We start from the raw sequence: 25529 nt of genomic DNA on the forward strand, positions 1-25529 counted from the left end.
AGATTGGAAGAGTCACAGAGAAACATTGAAGTGGGCCTTGGAAATGTAATTGTTCATCCATTGATCAAACACCTGATGTGAACTTTGCAGTTCTTTGCAGACATTGCTTATCTTAAAAATGCCCAAATCCTTGGAATTACAGCCTGTCAACAGTAAACATCCATTTTATGTAGTCCACCATGAGAGCAGACTGATTCTTTGTGTTGAATCCAAAGAAAATGTTTGCAAACATCCATTTTTACTTTGGAAAATAATGATCAACATTTTTGCTGATTTTCTGACATGTATTTCCTGTTTTTAATAAAGAGGTGGAAAGTTTAAAATGTTTTATTTTATCTTTTATTAATTAAAAAAATAATCGATAGATTAATCAATTATTAAAATAATCATTAGTTACAGCCCTAGTTGAGACAATAACAATAAATTCAATAAAAATTAACCTTTAACTCATTCCCTCCCAATGCCGTCCAAAGACGTAATTCAGAATCGAGCTATCCAATGCCGTCTAAAGACGTCAATGGCATTTTTTAACGGAGTTGGGTGAGGGAGGGTCTTGTGCAGTTTGTGTGATCGGCAAGCCTCTGGATAACTGCAATGTCCTCACAAAAAAGGCTGTTTCCTCAGTTTTTTTTCCTTCAGAAACAGATTTGGCTGAAACTAGCCTATATTTGACTGCTGATTACAAAGGAGGCTAGAAGCTAAGCTAGAGACAAACTTTTTTTTCTGATGAAGAGAGTCTGATCGTTCTTTTGGTGGTTTTGGTGTTTATATACACAATATTCTTTGGGGCTTGAAAAATGAGTTGAATTGCTCGAAAATACCTGGCAGTCTGGGGTTTCTCTGCTCAGGAAACGGTTGGCAGTGAATGAGTTAATATACCTAGAAAAAAATGCTTAGAGACTGGTACACTGTAAAAAATGTTTTTGGAAATTGGTAAATATAATCCATAAAAATCATCAAAAATTTACATTATTATTTTAGATAGGCAAAGTACCCTAAAAATACGGGTACATTTTACCTACACTACCTATTTGACAACAGTAAAAAGTGTTACCAAGAAATTTTTTATAAAATCCACCTAAAACCATTGGTATGTAGCGTATATTGGCGTTAGATAAAACGTAATTTATTTTAGAAATAAATTCGTCGAAGGTGAACGCCTGCGTTCACTTCCGGTTTAGTCCGATAGACGTAATGTCAGAATAAAACAAATTTTGTCTCAAAAGGGCACCACATCTCTTTTTTATGTATAGAATTTAGGAAAAAGTGACCAAAAACCTCTTATCAGTCTCATAATCTGAAGGTTGCTACATTTAGGAAATACGAGTTCTAGATTACAGAGGCTCATTGTTAAAGTTAAAACAGACACAAAACACAACATGGAGTGGAATTTTTGAGAATATTTAATGAAATCTACGAGGGATCTCTAGGGAAACACACACAGGGGTCTAGAGAAAATAACACTAAGGGTAAACGAAAAGGGAAGATAGAACCGTGTGTTGCTGGACTAAAATTGAGCGTGAATAGGTTGCACCGTGGTGAGCGAGTATAAAGTTGAAGCTTGTGTGAAGCTAGTATTTTCCCCAAAATTATAGGCACTAATCTTGTACATTCTAGCAATGCTTGTTGTGGTACTCACGACCGTAGGTTCGTTGGTCTTCGGGGATGGTCTTTTCTCCGAGCATCTCAGGAGGAAAACGAAGCAGGTTTGGTTAAGAAGAAAAAGGATGCAGAAAAATCAAACAAAAACCAGCGGGAGAGGAAAAAAGGAAGTTGTTCGTCACGCTTCATTGGGACAGTATGACCGTCTCTCTCCCTGCCTGTTTTCGGGATCCGCTAGCAAGTTCAGAGAACTCACGTTTGGCTGGGAGCGTATCTGGTACCTCAGCAGCAACTGTCCTGGATGCTTAGCAGCGGTGATCCACGGAGGCTAGGAAACAGAGTCTCCATTCCAAGGCTTGCATTGGCCAAGCCACGTGTTTGAACAAAGGAAAGGGGAGGGGCGGAGCCGTGCCGCGGTCACCCAGAGCAAGACGAGAGGGAGCCAAGCACAAGAGAGAGAGAGAGCGAGAGAGAGAGAAGGCGGAAGTTAAGGGTTAAATACCCAGGGTGTGTGTATCTAAGGCACAGGAAGAAACCAGAGAAGACCACGCCCATCGATTCGAGCCATAGTCACTACAGGTACTGCAATATGCATCACGTGACGCATGCATGTTGTACTAGAGCGGCTCCAACTACCGGAGACAAATTCCTTGTGTGTTTTTGACGTACTTGGCACAATAAAGATGATTCTGATAAAAGCAAACAAACAACAAAGAAAAATGCACTATATGGTAAAACAAGCTTAGCTAAACGTTGATCATTACTTAGATTTGTTCCTGCTTGTATTATGACTGTGACAGGTAAGGATAGCAGGCTATATGTGCATTTCTTTTCATGTGTCTGGGGGTTGTATGGATAACGATTTCTCGGCCTTCCTCACTAAAATGTGGACGACGTCTGTGTAGACATCTCACTGATTGCCCAGTTAAGTCTATCTATAAGTCAATTGGCAGTACACTTGCTTTGAAAGACTTGATACTGCCAAAATGGGCAGACCTGCATCAGTGTAATATACTAAGAGAGAACATGGATGTTGAGGAACACAAAGTATACTAGCCCCCACTTCAACTCAGGCGGTCTGGTTGAAATGTCATGAAAAATGTGTGGTAAACTTTATCCAAGTTTTGTAAGTATTTTATTGCTATTGAATTAAGGTATTCTTCACCCAAAATATGTGGTTTAAATTTACCCAATTAAAGTGGCTGCAAATTGTTACCCTAAATTCATTAGGTAAATTCGATAGGTTGTTTTTTTACAGTGTATAGGTCAGGCATCAGCACTGGGCCATACCAAAAAAGCTGCGCATCCATCTCTTGTGGGACTTTTGGAGTTTGAGGCCAGGTACTTGAAACAATCAGGCTCTGTGTCAATGTTGACAGCCAATGTCTCAGCAATCAAAATAGTGTCCATAATGTTGTTACAGTCATGGCCATGAATATTGGGACAGCGACACAATTCTTATCATTATGGCTCAAAACACCTCCACAATGGATTTTAATGAAACGAACAAGAAGTGCTTTAACTGCGGACTTCCAGCTTTAATTTGAGGGTATTTACATCCAAATCAGGAGAACGATGTAGGAATTACAACCGTTTTTACTGTACAGACCCTTTCCAAAAAAAATTTATATCATGGAAAAGTTTATTTATTTCCATAATTCCATTCAAAAAAGTTAAACTTTCATAGATTATAGATTCAGAGCCCAGAATTTCAACAATGTAAAGTATTTATTTGTTTATTTGTTTCATTTGTGTTGTGTGGAGTGAAACTTCTCATAATGCAGCCCTATGGGGGGCACAAGTCAGTGTAAACTGTAGGCCGGTCCCAAGCCCGGATAAATGCAGAGGGTTGCGTCAGGAAGGGCATCCGGCTTAAAACCTTGCCAAACAAATATGAGCGTTCATCCAAAGAATTCCATACCAGATCGGTCGTGGCCTGGGTTAACAACGTCCGCCACCGGCGCCGTCAACCTGCGGGGCGTCGTTGGAAATTCAGCTACTGTGGGTCGAAGTCAAAGAAGAAGAGGTGGAAAGCGGGTTCTTTGGGAGAAAGAGAAGAGGAAAGCACAGAGCCTAGAACTGAATGTGGGGACTTTGAATGTTGGGACTATGACAGGAAAATCTCGGGAGTTGGTTGACATGATGATCAGGAGAAAGATTGATATATTGTGTGTCCAGGAGACCAGGTGGAAAGGCAGTAAGGCCAGAAGTTTAGGGGCAGGGTTTAAATTATTTTACCATGGTGTAGATGGGAAGAGAAATTGAGTCGGGGTTATTTTAAAAGAAGAGTTGGCTAAGAATGTCTTGGAGGTGAAAAGAGTATCAGATCGAGTGATGAGGCTGAAATTTGAAATTGAGGGTGTTATGTGTAATGTGATTAGTGGCTATACACCACAGGTAGGATGCGACCTAGAGGTGAAAGAGAAATTCTGGAAGGAGCTAGACAAAGTAGTTCTGAGCAACCCAGACAGAGAGAGAGAGAGAGTCATAATTGGTGCAGATTGTAATGGACATGTTGGTGAAGGTAATAGGGGTGAGGAAGAAGTGATGGGTAAGTACGGCATGGTGCTAGACTTTGCAACAAGGATGCAAATGGCTGTAGTGAACACTTTTTTTCCAGAAGAGGCACGAACATAGGGTGACCTACAAGAGCGGAGGTAGAAGCACGCAAGTCGATTACATCTTGTGCAGACGATGTCATCTGAAGGAGGTTACCAACTGTAAGGTAGTGGTAGGGGAGAGTGTGGCTAGACAGTATAGGATGGTGGTGTGTAAGATGACTCTGGTGGTGGGGAGGAAGATTAGGAAGACAAAGGCAGAAAAGAGAACATTTGGTGAAAGCTGAGACAGGACGAGTGTTGTGCAGCTTTTCGGGAAGAGGTGAGACAGGCTCTCGGTGGACGGGAGGAGCTTCCAGAAGACTGGACCACTGCAGCCAAGGTGATCAGAGAGGCAGGCAGGAGAGTACTTGTATCTTCTGGCAGGAAAGGAGAGAAGGAGACTTGATGGTGGAACCTCATAGTACAGGAAATCATACAAGGAAAAAGGTTAGCTAAGAAGTGGGACACTGAGAGGACCGAGGAGAGGCGAAAGGAATACATTGAGATGTGACACAGGGCAAAGGTAGAAGTGGCAAAGGCCAAACAAGAGGCATATGATGACATGTATGGCAGGTTGGACACTAAAGAAGGACAAAAGGACAGGCTGGCCAGACAGAGGGATAGAGATGGGAAGGATGTGTAGCAGATTAGGGTGATTAAGGATAGAGATGGAAATATGTTGACTGGTGCCAGCAGTGTGCTTGCTAGATGGAAAGAATACTTCGAGGAGTTGATGAATGAGGAAAATGAGAGAGGAGGGAGAGTAGAAGAGGCAAGTGTGGTGGACCAGGCAGTGGCAATGATTAGTAAGGGGGAAGTTAGAAAGGCATTAAGAGGATGAAAAATGGAAAGGCAGTTGGTCCTGATGACATTCCTGTGGAGGTATGGAAGCATCTTGGAGAGTTGGCTGTGGAGTTTTTGACCAGCTTGTTCAATAGAATACTAGTGCGTGAGAAGATGCCCGAGGAATGGAGGAAAAGTGTACTGGTGCCCATTTTTAAGAACAAAGGTGATGTGCAGAGCTGTGGCAACTATATAGGAATAAAGTTGATGAGCCACACAATAAAGTTATGGGAAAGAGTAGTGGAGGCTAGCCTCAGGACAGAAGTGAGTATTTGCGAGCAACAGTATGGTTTCATGCCTAGAAAGAGTACCACAGATGCATTATTTGCCTTGAGGATGTTGATGGAAAAGTACAGAGAAGGTCAGAAGGAGCTACATTGTGTCTTTGTAGATCTAGAGAAAGCATATGAGAGAGTACCCAGAGAGGAACTGTGGTACTACATGCGGAAGTCTGGAGTGGCAGAGAAGTATGTTAGAATAATACAGGACATGTACGAGGGCAGCAGAACAGCGGTGAGGTGTGCTTTAGGTGTGACAGACAAATTTAAGGTTGATGTGGGACTGCATCAGGGATCAGCCCTGAGCCCCTTCCTTTTTGCAGTGGTGATGGATAGGCTGACAGATGAGGTTAGACTGGAATCCCTGTGGACCATGATGTTTGCAGATGACATTGTGATCTGCAGTGAAAGCAGGGAGCAGCTGGAGGAACAGTTCGGAAGATGGAGGCATGCACTGGAAAGAAGAGGAATGAAGATTAACCGAAGTAAAACAGAATATATGTGCATGAATGAGAGGGGTGGTGGGGGAAGAGTACAGGGAGTACAGGGAGAAGAGATAGCAAAGGTGGAGGACTTTAAATACCTAGGGTCAACCGTCCAGAGCAATGGTGAGTGTGGTCAGGAAGTAAAGAAATGGGTCCAAGCAGGTTAGAACGGGTGGAGGAAGGTGTCAGGTATGTTATGTGACAGAAGAGTCTCTGCTAGGATGAAGGGCAAAGTTTATAAAACAGTCATACCATGATGTACAGATTAGAGAAAGTGGCACTGAAGAGACAACAGGAAGCAGAGTTGGAGGTGGCCTGAATGAAGATGTTGAGGTTTGCTCTCGGAGTGACCAGGTTGGATAAAATTAGAAATGAGCTCATCAGAGGGACAGCGAAGGTTCGATATTTTGGAGACAAAGTTAGAGTGAGCAGACTTCGATGGTTTGGGCACGTCCAGAGGAGAAATAGTGAGTATATTGGTAGAAGGATGATAAGGATGGAGCTGCCAGGCAAGAGAGCTAGAGGAAGACCAAAGAGAAGGTTGAAAGGATGTCGTGAGGGAAGACATGATGGCAGTTGGTGTTCGAGAGGAGGATGCAGGAGATAGGCTTACATGGAAAAGGATGACGCGCTGTGGCGACCCCTAACGGGACAAGCCGAAAGGAAAAGAAGAAGAAGAAGAAGGAGTGAAACTTCTCATCCGGTTCAGTTGACAAACAGACGTGACATCAGACATTCAAATTTGCAGAAATACAATTACTAGTAGCGCTATTGCAATGGTAACCCTGGTGGCGTTCTTACAATATTAAATAACATTCAGGTCCAGTGAAGATTGTGATTAGTTAATCCAGGGTTGCAGTGACTTTCGACTACCTGTGGGTGTCGCTAGTGCTCCATCCATTGTCCCACCCAAGTGTCACTGAACACAGCAGGAAAGCGAAGTCTTTGTTGGTGAGCCTCTTCAGGCTGGCTGGGGTGGAAGGTAATTAATTTAGCAGCCGGGTGCGAAACCATATGTCTGTGTCTCAGCTTTAATGCTATTTGGGACGGTCTGTAATTCTTTTCGCGTCCCTGTGGTAAGTTAAAGCTGGCATCCCCGTGGCCGTCTCTCTCGGCGGGGGAGCGGCGACAGCAGTGCAGCTCGGTCTGGAGTTTGGGGTCACGGTGCCATCGGGCGAGAGCATGTCCGTTAAACTGTGAAGAAAACAGCCCAAATTTTGCAGCCCATAAATGTTTTAAACTGAGTGTCACACACTAATCATCAACTAAACTCAAAGCACCTGCACAGGTTTCTCCAGGTGTCATTAAATTTCTTCAGTTTGGTTCAATTGTCTCAGTTGGGTTCAATATGGGGAAGACTGCAGACTTGACAACTGGCCAGAAGACCATCATTGATACCCTCCATAGGATGGGTAAGCTACAAAGGTTCATAGCTAAGGACGCTGGCTGTTCACAGAGTGCTGTGTCCAAGCATATCAATGGGAAGTCTAGTGGAAGGACAAAATGTGTCAGGAGAAGATGCACCACCAAAAGAGATGACTGTGGGCTTCAGCGGATTATCAAACAGAGAAGATTCAAGAATCTAGCAGAGATCCAGAAAGAGTGGATTGAGGCGGGAGTTACAGCTTCAAAAACCACCACATTCAGACGCATCCGGGAGGTGGGCTACAACTGTCGGGTCGACGACGTAGGAAGCGTCTCAACTGGGTCAAGGAGAAGGACTGAACTGTTGGTCCAAGGTCCTCTTTTCCGATGAAAGTAAAGTGTGCCTTTCATTCGAGAACCAAGGTCCAAGGTTTTGGAGGAAGACGGCTGAAGAACAGAACCCAAGCTGCTTGAGGTCCAGTGTGAAATATCCACAGCCAGTCATGATTTGGGGTGCAATGTCCGGTGCAGGTGCTGGTAAACGCTGCTTTCTTAACTCCAAGGTCACCGCAACAGTCTACCAGAATGTTTTAGAGGACTTCATGATTCCTTCTGCTGAGGATCTGTATGGCGATGCAGATTTCATCCTCCAGCAGGACTTGGCCCCTGCCCATACCGCCAGAAGCACCAAAACCAGGTGTGATGCCCATGCCATCACAGTGCTTGACTGGCCAGCCAACTTGCTGGATCTCCACCCTATTGAGAATCAATGAGGTATTATCAAGAGGAAAATGTGGGGCGCCAGACCTAAAAACAAAGAAGAACTGACAGCAAGCATCAAGGAAATCTGGGCTTCGATAACTCCCAGGCAATGTCACAGGCTGATTGCTTCAATGGCACGGCACATCGAGGCAGTGATTAAAGCAAAGGGATTCCCAACCAAGTACTGAAGATTAACATATCTTTTTGAAAGTACCATATTTTGATTGATTTAATGTGACCCTAATTTATTTCTTTTTTTCTTCTACAAAAACTGAGAAATGGTGATTTCTTCACAGTATTCTAATATTTTGAATTCCTGATTTTGAGGGTTTTGTGAGCTGGAAGCCCAAAATATGTAAAACTAAATACTTGAAATTGTATAAAATTGTGGACCCTGAATCTATAATCTATGAAACTTTAACTTTTGAATGGAATTTTAGAAGTACATAAACTTTTCCATGATATTCAAATTTTTTGGAAAGGGTCTGTCTATATGCCTCGCACTATTTAAGGGCCCAAAAGTAATGGGACAAATTAACATTCACACAGTAAATCAAACTTTCACTTTTTAATACTTGGTTGAAATTACAGCCTGAAGTCAGGTACGCATCGACATCACCAAATGCTGTATTTCATCGCTGGTGATGCTCTGCTAGGTTCTGCTAGTACAGCAACTGTCTTCAGTTCCTGCTTATTCTTGGGGCATTTTCTCTTCAGTTTTGTCTTCAGCAAGTGAAATGCATGCTCACTAGGTTTCAGGTCAGTTTATTGACTTGGCCATTCCATAACATTCTACTTCTCTGCCTTATAAAACTCTTTGGTTGCTTTCGCAGTATACTTCAGGTCATTACCTAGCTGCACTTTGAAGTGTCGTCCCATGAGTTCTGAAGCATTTGGCTGAATATCCATCCATCCATCCATTTTCAACACCGCTTATTCTGGTTAGGGTCACGGGGCGCTGGAGCCTATACCAGCTGACTTCGGGCGAAAGGCGGACTACATCCTGAACTGGTCGCCAGTCAGTCGCAGGGCACTTGGCTGAATATGAACAGATTAATATTGCACCAAACACTTCAGAATTTGTCCTGCTGCTTTTGTCAGCAGTCACATCATGTGCTGATGATAAAATGGTAAACTAAAAATTAATTATACATTTTTTGTCAATATTTGATCTGGACTTTAACTTTAATGCTCTAATTTAATGAGGTTTGCATTTTCTGTGGATCAAAGATAATGAAAAATCTGCTTTCCCTCTTTTTCCTTTGCACGGTGGCAGTGGGCAACCACACAGGAAGGATCAAGGTGGTCTTTACGCCCACTATCTGCAAATTTACCTGTGTGGGGGGTAGATGTCACAACAACTGCCAGCAGGGAAATACGACAACCATCATCAGTGAAAATGGCCATGCCACTGATACCCTGACAGCACCCAACTTCAGAATAGGTGCGTAATTGTAGTTTTTGTTTGTCACTTAGTTGTTATGGATAAAGTGGACAAAACATTCAATTAGGTACAATATCTTGTCAGCATGTGCGCATCACCCCAAGAGAACCTTAATATTGAGTTTCAAGTTAGATGCCTCAGAACTGATGGTAAGCTGTAAGGTACAAATATACTGTCTGTGATTTATTGAATTACAATATTGTTGAAATTCTGAGACAACCAATTACTACTTTTGCATAATGAATATCAATATACAGGGTGATTCAAAAAGAATGCGCCAAAATCAGCACGCAATATTTCAAAAACGAAAAACAACAGAAAACTCCAGCTTGGACACATATGTTGGACATACCTTAAAGTTTTTATTTCATGTTTTACAAGTGCTCAATGTGGCCACCACCGGCAGCACGGACAACATCAAGCCGATATGAGAACTCTTCCCAAACACGCCTCAGGGTGTCGGGGTCCACCGTGTTGATTGCAGCTGTTATTCGATCTTTCATGTCATCGATATTTGCTGGAAGTGGTGGAACATAAACTTTGTCTTTTACATACCCCCACAAGAACAATTCTAAAAGCACGCTGCACTGTGACAATGGCATTTGTTTTCGCAAACTCAAGCACACAAAATGCTTTCTGCTGAGGAGTCACCGTTTTGAGTGTAAAAAAAACGTAATTGTTTGACAGTTGAACGGCGTCAGAGGACTACGTCATCACAGCGGTGACCTTCACACCCAATAAAACTTGGATAACTTCCCTATCAAATGACCACTGATTCAGTCCATTACAATGCTTTTAAACGTAATAAATGCGGAATGATTTTGACGTGTTCTTTTTAAATCACCCTGTATATATAACTACATTTGAGATACAAAATAGCAGTGGTACGGTATTTCAATGGTTAAAGCACGTGTCTTGTAATTAACCAATGTGTATTTATTAGTACCGTTGTACACCATCAGTGGCCCTGCCTTTGTTCTTGTGCCACCTGAGACTGTAGCGTTCCTACCTGAAGTTGCACTTGTAGCTGTATACCTGCTTTTAAATCCACTTGCCTCTGCTATCACATATAATGTACATGCATACAGTGGAACCTCAATAGAATGCACTAATCGGGGCAAGTGGGGTTGTCTGATATAGCCGATTGTCCGTTAAATTACATCGCACTTTTTTATTATTTATTTATGTATTTATTTATTTTTTAGGCCATATGGACCCATATTACTGTACAGTACAAAATTATTATTTTGTAGGTTTTATTGTGGCCTGAATTGCCCAGTACAGTACATGGTTATTGTAAATAAATATAAGAAAAGCTTGAAAATGTTTTAAAGTTTTGCATTTTATCCAAACTTACCACGGCGGTGTGGTTGGTCATGGTGACATTGTTGACGTACTGTACTCAGTACTCATCACAGGCGAGTCACTTTCATGAGCCGCAGGGAATTTGTGTGCTTCCTAGTTCCAAATCTGTTGCCAAAGGCAAATCGCCTGACAAATTTTTTTTTACTGTACCAAAAATAGCATGTTCCAGACGCCAAAGACTTTTGTACTCGTCAGAGTTAATGCCCCACGGCTCGCTCTCTGCTCTATGTACAATAAACAATAGATATAACAGTCACTTGGCTATCACATGAATGCCCCACATTCAACATGGCTTCCACGTAGGCATAGGAAGCACATCTTTTGGAAGTGGATCTAGTAATACTGTACATCTGTGACCCGGAAATACGTCAGTCCCATTCTCTGCCTGCATTGCGCCACAGCGCCAGTAAACAACAGCGGCCAATTCTGGAACTAACAGACTGTTGACAGCATTTTAAGTGACAAATGGAAACTATTTTCAGACACATTGTTCAGTCCTGACAGTCCGTTTTATCCGGTATCTGTAATATCGGCGTCCGTTTTCTCGAGGTTCCACTGTACGTACATACATACAGTACATGCATAAATGGATACCAGACCTACAATGTACTTACTTAGAATCACTCACTGATATAGAAAATACTCTATTTATTGTTATATATTTGTGATTTCGGCGACACATGGAAGAGCACATCTGCCTCACAGTTCTTCAGTTGGAGCCTCGAATCCGGGCTACGGCCTTTCTGTGTGGAGTTTGTATGTTCTCCCCGTGCTTGCATGGGTTTTCACCGTTTTTTCTGGCTTCCTCCTACACTCCATTACATGCATTCAGGTTTGTTTTTTCTGAAAAACAAAGTTTATCAGTTTGAACATTAAATATCGTCTTTATAGTGTATTCAACTGAATATAGGTTGAAAAGGATTTGCTAATCTGTTGAGGCATTTATTATCGAATATAGGACACCAATGCACAACCAAGAATTCAATTTAAGAAGGTTTTTTATTAAATCAAAAGAGCACTGGACAGGGAGCATAAACAAGCAGGAAACATAAAACGACGACGACAAAAATGTTGATGCTAAATACCCAGAAATAAGAAACAGCGAAAAAAAAAATGGATGTACAGAGCGAAAATGGGATAGACGCTGCAACGCAACAGTAAACTGAGCTAAGGGTAATACTGGATGGTAGAGAAACAAAAACACTAGAAGAAGACTAACTAAGGAATTCAGCTGCATGGAAAGAAGTAGGGATGTCCTGATCCAACTTTGTCACTTCCGATCCAATCCCGATATTGCAGCCTTGAGCTTTGGCCGATACTGAAGTCAGTCCAATTCGATTTCAGAAATAATCAAACAATAATTTACTTATTTTGTAGTATGTAATGTTAGAAAAGGCATGATCAAGTGGTATTAGTCAAACAGAGAACAATAATGAGCAACAGTAGGTTTGAGAAAAACTGACCCATTTATTATTAACCAATGTGTAATAAAGTACCGTAATTTCTCGTGTATGATGTGCCCCCCATGTATAATACGCAGTGCCAAACTTAACCTTAAAATTCTGGAAAACCCTTCTACCTACAGTATGTATAATTTGTATATGTATTTGTATAATGATTGATTTTCCTTCTATCCATATGATCAAAACGAAGTATTATCTGTATTTTGTTAGTTTTTTCAAATAATTATTCTGGTTAAGCACTTTATTTTAACATCTAATACTTTATTTTTATTTACTTGCTCTTATTGACGAGTGGTGCAGTGGGATTGTCTAAACACCTGTAAGAACCTATGAGTTGATATGTTAGTATAAACTGTGTTGTTATTAGTGGTCCCAGCACAAGCAATTACAGCCTACAGCGAGTCTATCAAACTTATTAGTGAATGAACACCATATCAGATGCATTTTAGTCAACTGGTGTCCAGAGTTGCTGAGCCAGCACATTGAGAAAGGGTGGCCCAAGCCAGTGAGCCCGTCCAGCAGGGGACCCAACCAGGGGGATGCCACCGACCCCCCCAGGACACAGGGAGGTCCTGAGCCCAACCAAAGCTCCCCGGCCAGTCCCAAAGGCACCCCGTCTTAATGAGGTTAAAAGCTGTTTGAAGTGATGCCTTGGGGTCTTGTAAATAAAGAAGGATATAATCTGCGTAAAGATTGATTTTGATTTCTGACACAGGAGTATAGATACCTTTAATATTAGTGTTCTGCCGTATTGCTATTGTCAGTGGTTAAGATAAATAGTGCAAATAGTAGCGACAATAGTGGGCATCCATGTCTAGTTCCTCTTTGTAAAGTGAAACTTTGTGATGACCCCATTTGTGGTGACAGTTGCTTTGGGTGGGTTGTATAACGTTGCGATCCAGTGAATATATGAGTCACCAAAGCCAAATTTGTGAAGTACATCAAAAAGAAAAGACCAGTTAACTTCGTCAAAAGCTCTTTCTGCATCTAGTGACAAGACAATTGTTTTTAGATTATTATGATGAGACATACTTAGTAGGTTTATCAGTCTCCTGACATTGTTGGTGGAGCACCGTCCTTTAACGAAACCTGTTTGTTCACAATGTATTATCGACGGGAGAATTTTTTTCTAGTCTGTTGGCTAAAGCCTTAGAAATTATTTTGATGTACATATTAATTTGTGACAGCGGTCTCTAATTATCTGGATGAGTGGGGTCTGTCCCAGGTTTCAGTAGTAGTTTTGCGGCTGTATTCATATGGGTTTTAATTAGGCCTTTATCTTTTATCTCTATCACCATTCTGAAAAATAGTGGTTCTAGTATACACCAGAAATGTTTATAAAACTGTGGAAAACCCATCATTGCCTGAAGCTCTACCTGTTGGCATATCGTTTAAGGCCTTATGCAACTCCATCCATCCATCCATTTTCTGAGCCGCTTCTCCTCACTAGGGCGTGCTGGAGCCTATCCCAGCTGTCATCGGGCAGGAGGCGGGGTACACCCTGAACTGGTTGCCAGCCAATCGCAGGGCACATAGAAACAAACACCCATTCGCACTCACAGTCATGCCTATGGGCAATTTAGAGTCTCCAATTAATGCATGTTTTTGGGATGTGGGAGGAAACCGGAGTGCCCGGAGAAAACCCACGCAGGCACGGGGAGAACATGCAAACTCCACACAGGCGGGGACGGGGATTGAACCCCGCACCTCAGAACTGTGAGGCTGACGCTCTAACCAGTCGGCCACCGTGCCGCCCTTATGCAACTCTGGGAGGGTTAATGGGGCGTCTGAACTTTCTGTTCATTGTTCGGTTGTTTGTTTATGTGTGCCCTGCGATTGGCTGGCAAGCAGTTCAGGGTCTACCCCGCCTCCTGCCCGATGATAGCTGGGATGGGCTCCAGCACTCCCGCGACCCTTGTGAGGAGAAGCGGCTCAGAAAATGGATGGATGGATGTTAATTGAGGGATATTTACGTTGTTGAAAAAAGTTTCAATGTCATTTTTATTCGGGATGAATATAAACTACTGTAGTAGTAAAATATGTGAATATCCTGTGGTGATTGAGTAACTTTGTCATTTGAATCTTGTATAGTTGTAATTAGTGTTTTTTCTTTGTTACGCTGAAGTTGGTTTGCGAGAAATTTTCATGATTTATTATTGTGCTCGAAATTAGTGTATCTTAGCTGTTGCAGTAGGAACTCTGTTCTTTTTGATAATATGCAATCAAGTTGTTGTTTAGCATTACAAAGTTGGTTCCTAAGTAGATCTGTCGGATTCATTGTTTATTCTTCTGTGAGTTGTTTGATTTTCATCTCCAATTCGCTTTCTAATTTTTGTTCTTGTTTTTTCTTGGAGGAAGAGTATGAAATGATTTTGCCTCTAATTACAGCTTTTGTCATGATCCATGCCCTGCAGTTCCTCTTTTGGAGCTTGGGTGGCACCGTGTACCTTGTCTCTCCCTGTCCCCCTCTGTCTCCCGAGCAATCAGCAGCACTTGTGCAGCGCACCTGTCTTCAAGCAGCACTGATTACTACCTTTACTTAAAGCCCGTCAAGTTCTACATCCTTCGGCTGAGTATTGACGCTTGTTTCTGACTCACCGGCGACTCTCGTACTCCTAGGTTTTTGTGATAAAATAGTATTATCCTACAAGCCGCATCTGCACTCCCCCGATTGTGTTCTTCCCCGTCTCCAGTGTTCCTTCCGTGCCTTCCCCGTCTCGCTGACTGCTCTAGCCACGCCACCAAGCCACACCACCTTTTCACGTTCTTGCTTACTGCTCACTCCTTGTTCTCGACGACCCCCACCTCGCCTTGGATATCCTTACCCTGTGACATCCTACAATAAACCAGTCTTAATCTACTCCCTCCGCCTCAGTCTGCTCTTGGGTCCAATTCACATTCTACTATGATCCGTGACAGAATACTCAGGCCATGACGGACCGAGCGACTACAGAAGCATTGAGGGAAGCGCTCGGCCATCAGGGTGCGCACATCGGCAGACAAGACAAAGCCCTCCGCGAGATCATGGACTCATTAAATTCTCTTACAGTATCCCTCCTGTCCTCTCAGAGTCAGAGTCACTTAAGCAATCCTCCCGTGAGTATTCCTCCCAACCCCGCCTCCTGTACAAAGAGCCGCACGTTCCTCCTCCCCAACCTTACTGCGGGGATTTAGGTTTATGTAGCCAATTTTTCTTGAACTCTACATTAGTAATCGACCTTCAACCGCTGAGCTATCCCACCAACAAATCAAAGATCGCGTTTGTCCTTAACCTCCTGCGTTGGAAGAGCTGCCAAATGGGCTACTGCGCTTTGGCATAATTCCTCCCCAGTACCCACCTCACTAGACTCCTTTATGGCAGAACTCAACTGCCCCCGAGAGAGAGCTCGTGAGCGAGGCGTTAAGATGCGTAGTTTTGCTCCACCCACCCCGGCTGTGCCCCCCAACAACTCCGCTGCACACTGAACCCCCTATCGCCTACTCTTCACCCCCCACTGGACCAGAAGAACCTATGCAACTAGGCAGGACCCGGTTAGACCCCCAGGAACGACAGCGCCGTTTCACTCAGAGACTATGCATCTATTGTGGACAGCCTGGTCACTTCATTTCCACCTGCACTCTCAAAGCATAAGGCCGGGCTCACCACGACCTAAGAGCGTCGTGGTGAGCCAAACCAACACCTCCCAAAACTCTCCCTCCCATATGACTGTTCCCGCATGTATTCTTGGCTCCGCCCTGCAACACACTAGTTTCTGCCCTCATTGATTCCGGCGCTGATGACAATTTCATCCATGAGGGCTTGGTGTGTCAGCTACAGCTTCCCCTCGAGTCCCTCCCATGCCCTAAGAAGGTCACGGCCCTGGACGGGCGACTCATCTCCCTTGTCACCCACCAAACTGCACCATTCAACCTGCTCATTTCTGGCAATCACCGCGAAACACTCCAGTTATTTATCATCCATTCCCCAGAGACGCCACTAGTCCCCATAGATTGGATCCACCTGTCTATCACTGGTTGTAGTCACTTCTGTCATTCCCACTGTCTCCTTTCGGCCGTCCCGTCCTCCAGCACACCTCAGCCACCTGTTACACCTACTGATCTCTCCCGAGTCCCAGAAGATTATCACGACCTATCCCCTGTGTTCAGCAAGGACCTTGCCATCTCTCTTACCCCCATCCCCCCTATGACTGCGCCATTGACCTCTTGCCAGGAGCCCCTCTTCCCCCCAGCCACCTCTTTAATCTTTCCAATCCTGAAAAAGAGGCTATGGAAAATTATGTCCGTGACTCCTTGGCTTCTGGACTCATCCGGCCCTCTTCGTCCGCTATGGGGCTGGTTTCTTTTTTGTTGAAAAGAAAGATAGCACTCTCCGCCCCTGCTTTGACTTCCGAGGCCTCAACGACATCACTATAAAAAACAAAGCTCTACTGCCCCCTATTAACCCCTCCTTTGAACCCCTCTGCGACGCCCAAATATTCACAAAATTGGATTTGCGCAACGCATCCCATCTCATCCGCATCAGAGAAGGGGACAAATGGAAAACATTTCATCTGTGACGACAGCAAGGTTGCCGTACCTCTCACCTTCACCTTTCCATTCGACCCCTGCCGCATCGCAAACATTCAAACGCCTCAAAGAACTGTTCACCATTGATCCCATCCAGCGACACCCTGACCCCTCATTTCAGTTCGTGGTAGAGGTTGACACCTCTGACACGGAAGCGGGAGCTGTCGTCTCCCAGCGGGACCCAGTTTCCCAAAAACTTCATTCCTGTGCCTTTTTCTCCCGTCGCCTGTCTACATCCGAGCGTAACTATGACGTCGGGAACTGTGAGCTGCCAGCCATCTTTTGGGCCCTGGAGGAGTGGAGGCACTGGTTGGAGGGGACCATTACACCCTTTATTTTGTGGACTGACCACAAGAACCTAACCTATGTCCGTTCCGCCAAGCGGCTTAATACCCGGCAAGCTCGCTGGGCTTTATTTCTCAGCCGGTTTAATTTCTGCCTCGCCTTCCACCCTGGTTTGCGCAATGGCAAGCCTGGTACCCTCTCCCGTACGTTTGAACCCGCTTCCAGTCCAACTGAACCAGAACCCATCCTCCCTTCCTTGTGCTTCGTGGGAGCAGCCACTTGGAAAACAGGTGGTTAAAGAGGCTCAGAAGACTCACCCGGGCCCCAAGACCGGACCTCCCAACCAACTGTTCGTACCCGATTCCGCACGCTCTGACGTCCTTCAGTGGGCCCACAACTTCAATCTCACCCCTCATCCCGGCATCACCCGCACCCTCCATTTTATCCAGCAATACTTCTGGTGGCCCAGTCTAGCCAAGGACAACCGACCGTGAGTTTGTCCTAGTCTGCTCCGTCTGTGCCTGAGGTAAGGCTTCTCATCAACCCCCAGCTGGTCTGCTGCGCCCCTTACCCATTCTGAGCCGTCCTTGGTCCCACATCTCTCTGGAGTTTGTCACCGGCCTACCTCCATCTGAAGGTAACACTGTCATCCTCACCGTTATTGACCGGTTCTCCAAGTATGTTCACCATCTTCCCAAATTGCCCTTTGCTTTTGAGACTGCTAACCTTCTTGTCCTCCACGTGGTCAGACTTCATGGTATTCCTGTTGACATTGTATCGGACCGGGGTCCTCAGTTCACATTCCAGGTCTGGAAAGAGTTCTGTAAGGCGGTGGGCGCAGCAGCCAGTTTGTCTTCCAGCGACCACCCCCAAACCAACGGCCAGACGGAGCGGGCAAATCAAAACCTGGAATCCGCTCTTCGCTGCGTCACTGCTCGCCCGCCTGCCACCTTCCTCCCGTGGATTGAATATGCCCACAACTCCCTCACCAGCTCCGCCACAGGTATGTCCCCTTTCATGGCATGTTACGGTTTCCAACCTCCTTTGTTTAAGGACCAAGAGCATTCTGTGGCGGTTCCCGCGGTGAGGGAGCATCTCCAATGGGTCCAGTCTGTGTGAAAGGACGTTAGGGCTGCTTTAACTCAGTCGGCGGAGAAGAATAAGTGGCTGGCGGATCTCCATCGCTCCCCTGCACCTGTATACAAGGTGGGTCAGATGGTGTGGCTCTCCTCCCGGGACCTCCCTCTCCAAACCGAGTCACGTAAGCTCACGCTGCGCTTCACTGTACCTTTTCCGGTCATCAAAGTCACCAATCCCACCTCTGGACAGTTGAAGCTTCCCCAGTCTCTCAAGATCCATCCCACGTTTCATGTCTCTGCTCAAGCCTGTCTCCACCAGTGCTCTTAGCCCTCCGGCCGTACCCCCTCCGCCCCCCCCTGTCATCAACAACCATCCTGCCTTCTCGGTATCATGCATCCTGGATGTACGAACCCAGGGAAGGGGGTTTCAGTTCCTCGTGGACTGGGAGGGTTATGACCCGGAGGAGCGTTCCTGGATTTCACGTAAGCTGATTTTGGATGACTCTCTTATAAGGGACTTCTATGCCGCTCACCCTGGGAAGCTTGGTAGGAGGCCTGGAGGCGTCCGTTGAGAGGGTGACCCCTGGAGCGGAGCATGGAATGGACTACTTGTATAAGAGTAATAAAATCAGAATTTTTTTATCCAGTCCGATCCTTGTTTTTTTTGCTGACCTCGGACCAACACCCCTGGAAAAAGATACTGAGCAAAGGACTACCAGAATGCCTAACACAAGTAGTGCAAAACAGTGCAAGCTCTTATAACAAAAGGATTAAACAAAGGACTCGATCTAACTACACAAGTTACAGAAGCAACAGACTGATAGGACTGAACAGATGCTAACTAGACAAGTTAGCGCACACACGACTGACAGATTAAACAGACGCTACTGTAACTACACAAGTCAGAAAGGCAAGAAATAATGAAATAGCAGGACAATGAGCAACAAGAAAGGAAATACCGGATTACTAACATGACGAGAAACAAGCACAAGGCAACTGACTGATAGTGAGTAGAACAAGAAATCTGGCGACTGTCCCCTGAACTTTTGAGCCTTAAAGTCCGGATGATGGAAATGCGGAACAGATGTGCGCAGGAGGCGCTGCCCATCCATGACAGCAACGGGGAAAAAAACAAACAGACCAGGCAGATCACAGGTTCATAACATAATCATTGTATGTTGTTTTTATTTACGTTTTACACAACGTCACAACTTCATTGGAATTTGGCTTTGTAGTATAATTCGAAGGTTAGTATTGTGTGCATGACCTAACGATGGAAATCGTGGAGACAAGATATGGAACAACGATGAGATGATTTACTTGGGCTGCATGATATTGGAAAAAAATGACATATTATTTTTTTTTTTTTAAACATGCGATATATATTGTGATGTGAAAGAATGTAGGATAGCGTACTTACAACGTTGTATGGGCAGAAATTATGCAAAAGTATACTGAGTATCCCAGCTCTATATTAAGTCTACAAGTATTTAAATGCACTGTAGTATTGAGTAAGTAACAGTCAAGACATGAAGTTGAAATAATTTATTTTCATGCCCAATTATACTGGATTGTCATTCCTACATTCCTAACAATATTGTTTGAATCAGTTATTTTAAACACGTTGTAACATATGCATTCATATTTCTGTTTCAGTGCATTATTTTAAATGGCACACATTGTGTACACCAGACGTTTGTCTCTTCAGAGTAACCATAGCTCTACAGCATTCCCTGTCCCCCTTAATGTAATCTGTTGTGACGCAAATTAGTTTCACTCTGAAGAGTGATACAGGAAACGCAGCTGGTGTACATTTTTTCCCGTGTCCTCATTCATAGTTATCATACAAAGAGATGAGTATGTAACAGTCTGGGGTGCTCTGCGTGTTGTTTGAAGAGTTATAATTTACCGTAATATCGGCGCTAATCTTATTTGCACGTCCAAACAGGTCCCTCTGCTGGTCTTTGTTAATATAATAATAATATGTATAACATTGATTCACTGCATATTAAGTACACCAACAGACACCTGCACCTGCGATGTGACTATTGTACACATGTACATTGCGGTGACGATGCTCAAACAATATATCGTCCAGCCAAATATTTAGAGCAAATTTGTTATTTCAGAAGTGTGTATCAAACTGGTAGCCCTTTGCATTAATCAATACCCAATAAGTAGCTCTCAGCTTCAAAATGGTTGGTGACCCCTGGTCAAGAACAAGAAACCAGTAGCTTAACAATCAACGAAATGTTGTGTTCATTATAGATGCATGAACAAAAAACAAAACTAATACTGTTTCCCTTTGTCTATATTCCCCATTCTCAAATTTCAAGGCCACGTTGGCAGTGAGCTCATTGACCAAGTCCGTTGGTGATACGATCCACATAAACTTTTGCAAATACTATGCATTGCATTTTTGGCTTCCTGAAGAAAATGTTGAGTAAAAAGGCTTTAGTCTTGTGTACTTGCTTCATTCCTTCTGCCTTCTTCTCTTGCTTCCCTTTTTTCCTTGTGTGTGTAAGAGAGTGCACTTCTGAGCCACTGGACTGGGAAGATGAAGGCTGATTTGATCAAAGCCTACCAGAAAGAGTCAAGAGACAATAAATAACTCCTTTCTCGTTTGTCCTAACTTACTGTACATGATGAGAGAGGTCAAAAGGGAGGAGTGTTGATTTATGAAACAGTGGAATCTGTTTATCCAATTCACATATTGTAACTACATAGATGTTCCAGAATATTTTTGGTAGACAAAGTTTAAAACAAAAAAATTAACAAATAAAAGAAGTAAGATATTTTGCTGATTGTCCTCTAACGGTTATGTAAGGTTTTACTGGGAAAAAAATAACTGGGGAGACTGAAATGACTTTGCAAATCAAAGGTTGGTGACCGTAAAAAAGAATCCACTACTTGATGGACAATTTGTTAGAGTAATTTCCATTGATTATGATTCAGCCTGTGGTATGTGTATCCCATTTGGCCTGCTGTAGACCTTGGGAATTTGATTTAAGTACTGTTTTTCCAGTCTGGCATTTTTTCTCCCAGGTGAGTGTAGTGGCTCGCCAACAACTGAGAGCCAAAAGCCCAAACACTCCTACTTTCCTTATTAAACACGCTGCCAGTGCCGCACACTGGATGAGTGTTGAACACTTCTGCCTCATGGCTTGAATATGTATCACTTACTTTATGCCTTTTGGGAGTTTGCCTGTTCACCCTGTGCTTGTGTGGGTCATCCCACAATCCAGAAAATGTGCACAGTGAACCCCTGTTTATCGCAGGGGATACATTTCAGGCCCACCCACAACAGGTATAGGTATTCCCCAGTAGTATTAGTAATATATGAGTGGTCCTTTTAAAAGTATTCGATAATTCTCACTCTTTTGGACGCACAGTTCTCCAAACAAGAGACAAACATGCTTGCTTCAAGCTGTTTATTTGACACTCCCGATTTAAGTTTTCTATAAAACTGACATATAGAAAAATGAGGGGCGGAATGGTTCATTGTTGCTGACTGCCAAACGGCAACAACACATTGTAAATCCGTACGTCAGTGGGTGTTACAGCTGTTCGTCAACTGCCCCGGCTGCCCCGGTCGCCCACATCAAAAACCGCCTCTGAGTACAGTACTGTAAAAACCCATAGAAAACGGTTGCGATATAGCTGGAGGTTTTTCACTGGTGTGAATGGCTGTGTTTCTGTGGACTGCACTGTATAGAACTGGCTATTTGTTTCAAATACTACAAGGTCCAATTTTTAGTAGCTGAGGTTGTAATTGGGCTGTACTGAAAGAGTGTAGGTAATGCAAGCCACTTAATGGCCATCCATTGGTAATGAGGGTTTGTTATTGCTGCGTGCTTACAGTTTTCACAAGTATAATATTAAGATTTAAAGATAGCTAGAAATAATAAAATAAACTCACATGCAAATGTTAATTTACGCTGTCTGATTTGGCTCTGAACGTGGCTTTGATATAATCTACAATCTCTTTGTAATAGGGATTTGTATGTTGCTGCTCTCAGTCGTCTCTCAAATAAAATGTCTCCTTATGGTGACATTTTAATTTAATTGAAAAGTAGAGATGTTGCTACATAGAACACATATAACAAGGTCTGAGTAATCATGGTAGTATAGCTTTTCCCTGGAGTCATCAAGTTTTTAATCCTCGTTAATGTCAGGCGAAGTTCTGTTTACACTGCAATGCAGTTGGAATACTACTTGTTCAACTTTTCACCGGTAACAGGGTCCGACATTAGCGTGTGAAAATCACATTGTCTGATTTTTAAAGAATTAATTAACAAATTATGGTGGAAAATAAGTATTTGGTCAACAACAAAAGTTAATCTCAATACTTTGTTATATACCCTTTGTTGGCAATGACAGAGGTCAAACGTTTGCTGTAAGTCTTCACAAGGTTTTCACACACTGTTGCTGGTATTTTGGCCCATTCCTCCATGCAGATCTCCTCTAGAGCAGTAATGTTTTGGGGCTGTCTCTGGGCAACACAGACTTTCAACTCCCTCCAAAGATTTTATTTGGGGTTAATATCTGGAGACTGGCTTGGCCACTCCAGGACCTTGAAATGCTTCTTACGAAGCCACTCCTTCGTTGCCCGGGCGGTGTGTTTGGGATCATTGTCATGCTGAAAGACCCAGCCAAGTTTCATCTTCAATGCTCTTGCTGATGGAAGGCGTTTTTCACTCAAAATCTCACATACATTTCCCCATTCATTCTTTCCTTTACACGGATCAGTCGTCCTGGTCCCTTTGCAGAAAAACAGCCCCAGAACATGATGTTTCCACCCCCATGCTTCACAGTAGGTATGGTGTTCTTTGGATGTAACTCAGCATTATTTTGCCTCCAAACACGACAAGTTGAGATTTTCCCAAAGAGTTGAACTGTGGTTTCATCTGACCATATGACATTCTCCCAATCCTCTTCTGGATCATCCAAATGCTCTCTAGCAAACTTCGGACGGGCCTGGACATATACTGGCTTAACCAGGGGGACACGTCTGGCAGCCTTGATGGTAGCCTTTGTTACTTTGGTCCCAGCTCTCTGCAGGTCATTCACTAGGTCCCCCGTGTGGTTCTGGGATTTTTGTTCACCGTTCTTGTGATCATTTTGACCCCACGGGGTGAGATCTTGCGTGGAGCCCCAGATCGAGGGAGCTTATCAGTGGTCATGTATGTCTTCCATTTTCTAATAATTGCTCCCACAGTTGATTTATTCACACCAAGCTGCTTACCTATTGCAGATTCAGTCTTCCTAGCCTGGTGCAGGTCTATAATTTTGTTTCTGGTGTCCTTTGACAGCTCTTTGGTCTTAGCCATAGTGGAGTTTGGAGTGTGGACTGGAGTGTTTGACGTTGTGGACAGGTGTCTTTTATAGTGATAATGAGTTCAAACAGGTGGCATTAATAAAGGTAACGAGTGGAGGACAGAGGAGCCTCTTAAAGAAGACGTTGCAGGTCTGTGAGAGCCAGAAATCTTGCTTGTTTGTAGGGGACCAAATACTTATTTTCCACCATAATTTGCTAATAAATTATTTTAAAATCAGACTGATTTTGTGGATTTTTCTTCTCATTTTGTCTCTCATAAGTGTGGTATACCTATGATGAAAATTACAGGCCTCGCTCATCTTTTTAAGTGGGTTAGTTAGTGGTGGCTGACTGAATACTTTTTTGCTCCACTGTATATATCATACACCACACACATCAGAATCAGAATCATCTTTATTTGCCAAGTATGTCCAAAAACACACAAGGAATTTCTCTCCGGTAGTTGGAGCCGCTCTAGTACGACAACAGACAGTCAATTTACAGAACACTTTGGAGACAGAAAGACATTGACAAAAAACAAAAAAAAACAAAAAACAGTCACTGAGCAGTAAAGGGGTGCTAGTTATTTGGTAATGCCGGTACATTATTTTTTTTTTGACAATTGTGCAAAAAGATGCAGAGTCCTCTAGCACTTAGAGCAGTTCGAATGACTAGTATTGCAATAGTCCGGTGCAATGACCATTGTGCAAAGGGCACTGAGCCTTCAAGGAGTGTATGCGGTTTAAAGTGATGAGTAGTGCGATAATCTGGGACAATGTTGGTTGTGCAAATGTTACAGATACTCCTCAATCAGTGTGCAAATGGAGCAGATGCTACTCTGGCATGAGTGGCCAGTATATGCAAATAGTGCAGCATGGCGAGACAACTACAGTGAGTGCACGAGTAATACATAATTGGCCCCACAGAAATGTGACAACGAACTCAAGTCAAAAAATTGCCAGCATGTTGTAATGGAAATGTAGGTTAGGTGTTTAAGAAGTTGATCGCAAGAGGGAAGAAGCTGTTGGAATGTCTACTAGTTCTAGTTTGCATTGATCGGTAGCGCCTACCTGAGGGAAGGAGCTGGAAGAGCTGGTGACCGGGGTGCGGAGGGACAGAGAGGATTTTGCATGCCCTTGTCTTAGTTCTGGCAGTGTGCAAGTCCTCAATGGTGGGTAGGGGGGTACCAACAATCCTTTCAGCAGTTTTGATTGTCCGTTGCAGTCGGAGTTTGTCCTTTTTTGTAGCAGCACCAAACCAGACTGTGATGGAAGAACACAGGACTGATTCGATGACCGCTGTGTAGAACTGTCTCAGCAGCTCCGGTGGCAGGCCGTGCTTTCTCAGAAGCCGCAGGAAGTACGTCCTCTGCTGGGCCTTTTTGAGGAAGGAGTTGATGTTGGTCGCCCACTTCAGGTCCTGAGAGACTGTAATTCACAGGAACTTGAAGGTCTCGACGGTTGACACAAGGCAGCTGGACAACGTGAGGGGCAGCTGTGGTGAAGGATGCCTCCTGAAGTCCACGATCATCTCTACAGTCTTGAGCGTGTTCAGCTCCAGGTTGTGTCGGCCGCACCACAGCTCCAGCAGTCCACGAACAGGATCCTCGCGTAGGTCCCTGCACTGTTCTAGGATGAAGTGCAGTCCCATGTTGACTGCATCATCCACAGACCTGTTCGCTTGGTAGGCAAACTGCAGGGGGTCCAGCAGGGGACCTGTGACACTCTTGAGGTGGTCCAGCACGAGACGCTCAAAGGACTTCATGACCACAGATGTCCCACAGTTCCAGAGATCTATTGTTCCAGAGATCTGCGCAGACTTTGTGGCAGGATGGGGACACATGGGCTGGGCCTGCCGCTTTGTTAATCTTTTGTTGTCTCACATCCTGTTCATGGATGGTTAAGGCAGAAGTCAGAGGTGTGATTGTGGTCGGGGGTGCGGCCGGGTGGGTGTGGGGTCTGAAACTGTCCTTTTCAAATCTGCAGTAGAAGGTATTCAAGTCGTTGGCTAGTGTGCTATTGTTCTCAGCTTGGGGGGATCGTCGCTTGTAATTAGTCAGCGATTGGAATGCATGC

At 44.0% G+C, this 25529-nt stretch overlaps 1 protein-coding gene across 1 annotated transcript in view; it reads left to right on the forward strand.

The window, feature by feature from the left end:
- ltbp1 (latent transforming growth factor beta binding protein 1) overlaps positions 1-25529 on the forward strand; it is a 195653-nt gene that overhangs the window by 58408 nt on the left and 111716 nt on the right. The window contains 1 exon segment of the mRNA XM_061788961.1: positions 9212-9379. Within this exon segment, the coding sequence (XP_061644945.1) occupies positions 9212-9379 (168 nt within the window).

The sequence above is a fragment of the Phyllopteryx taeniolatus genome, chromosome 11 (genome assembly GCF_024500385.1).
Source record: "Phyllopteryx taeniolatus isolate TA_2022b chromosome 11, UOR_Ptae_1.2, whole genome shotgun sequence".
NCBI lineage: Eukaryota > Metazoa > Chordata > Actinopteri > Syngnathiformes > Syngnathidae > Phyllopteryx > Phyllopteryx taeniolatus.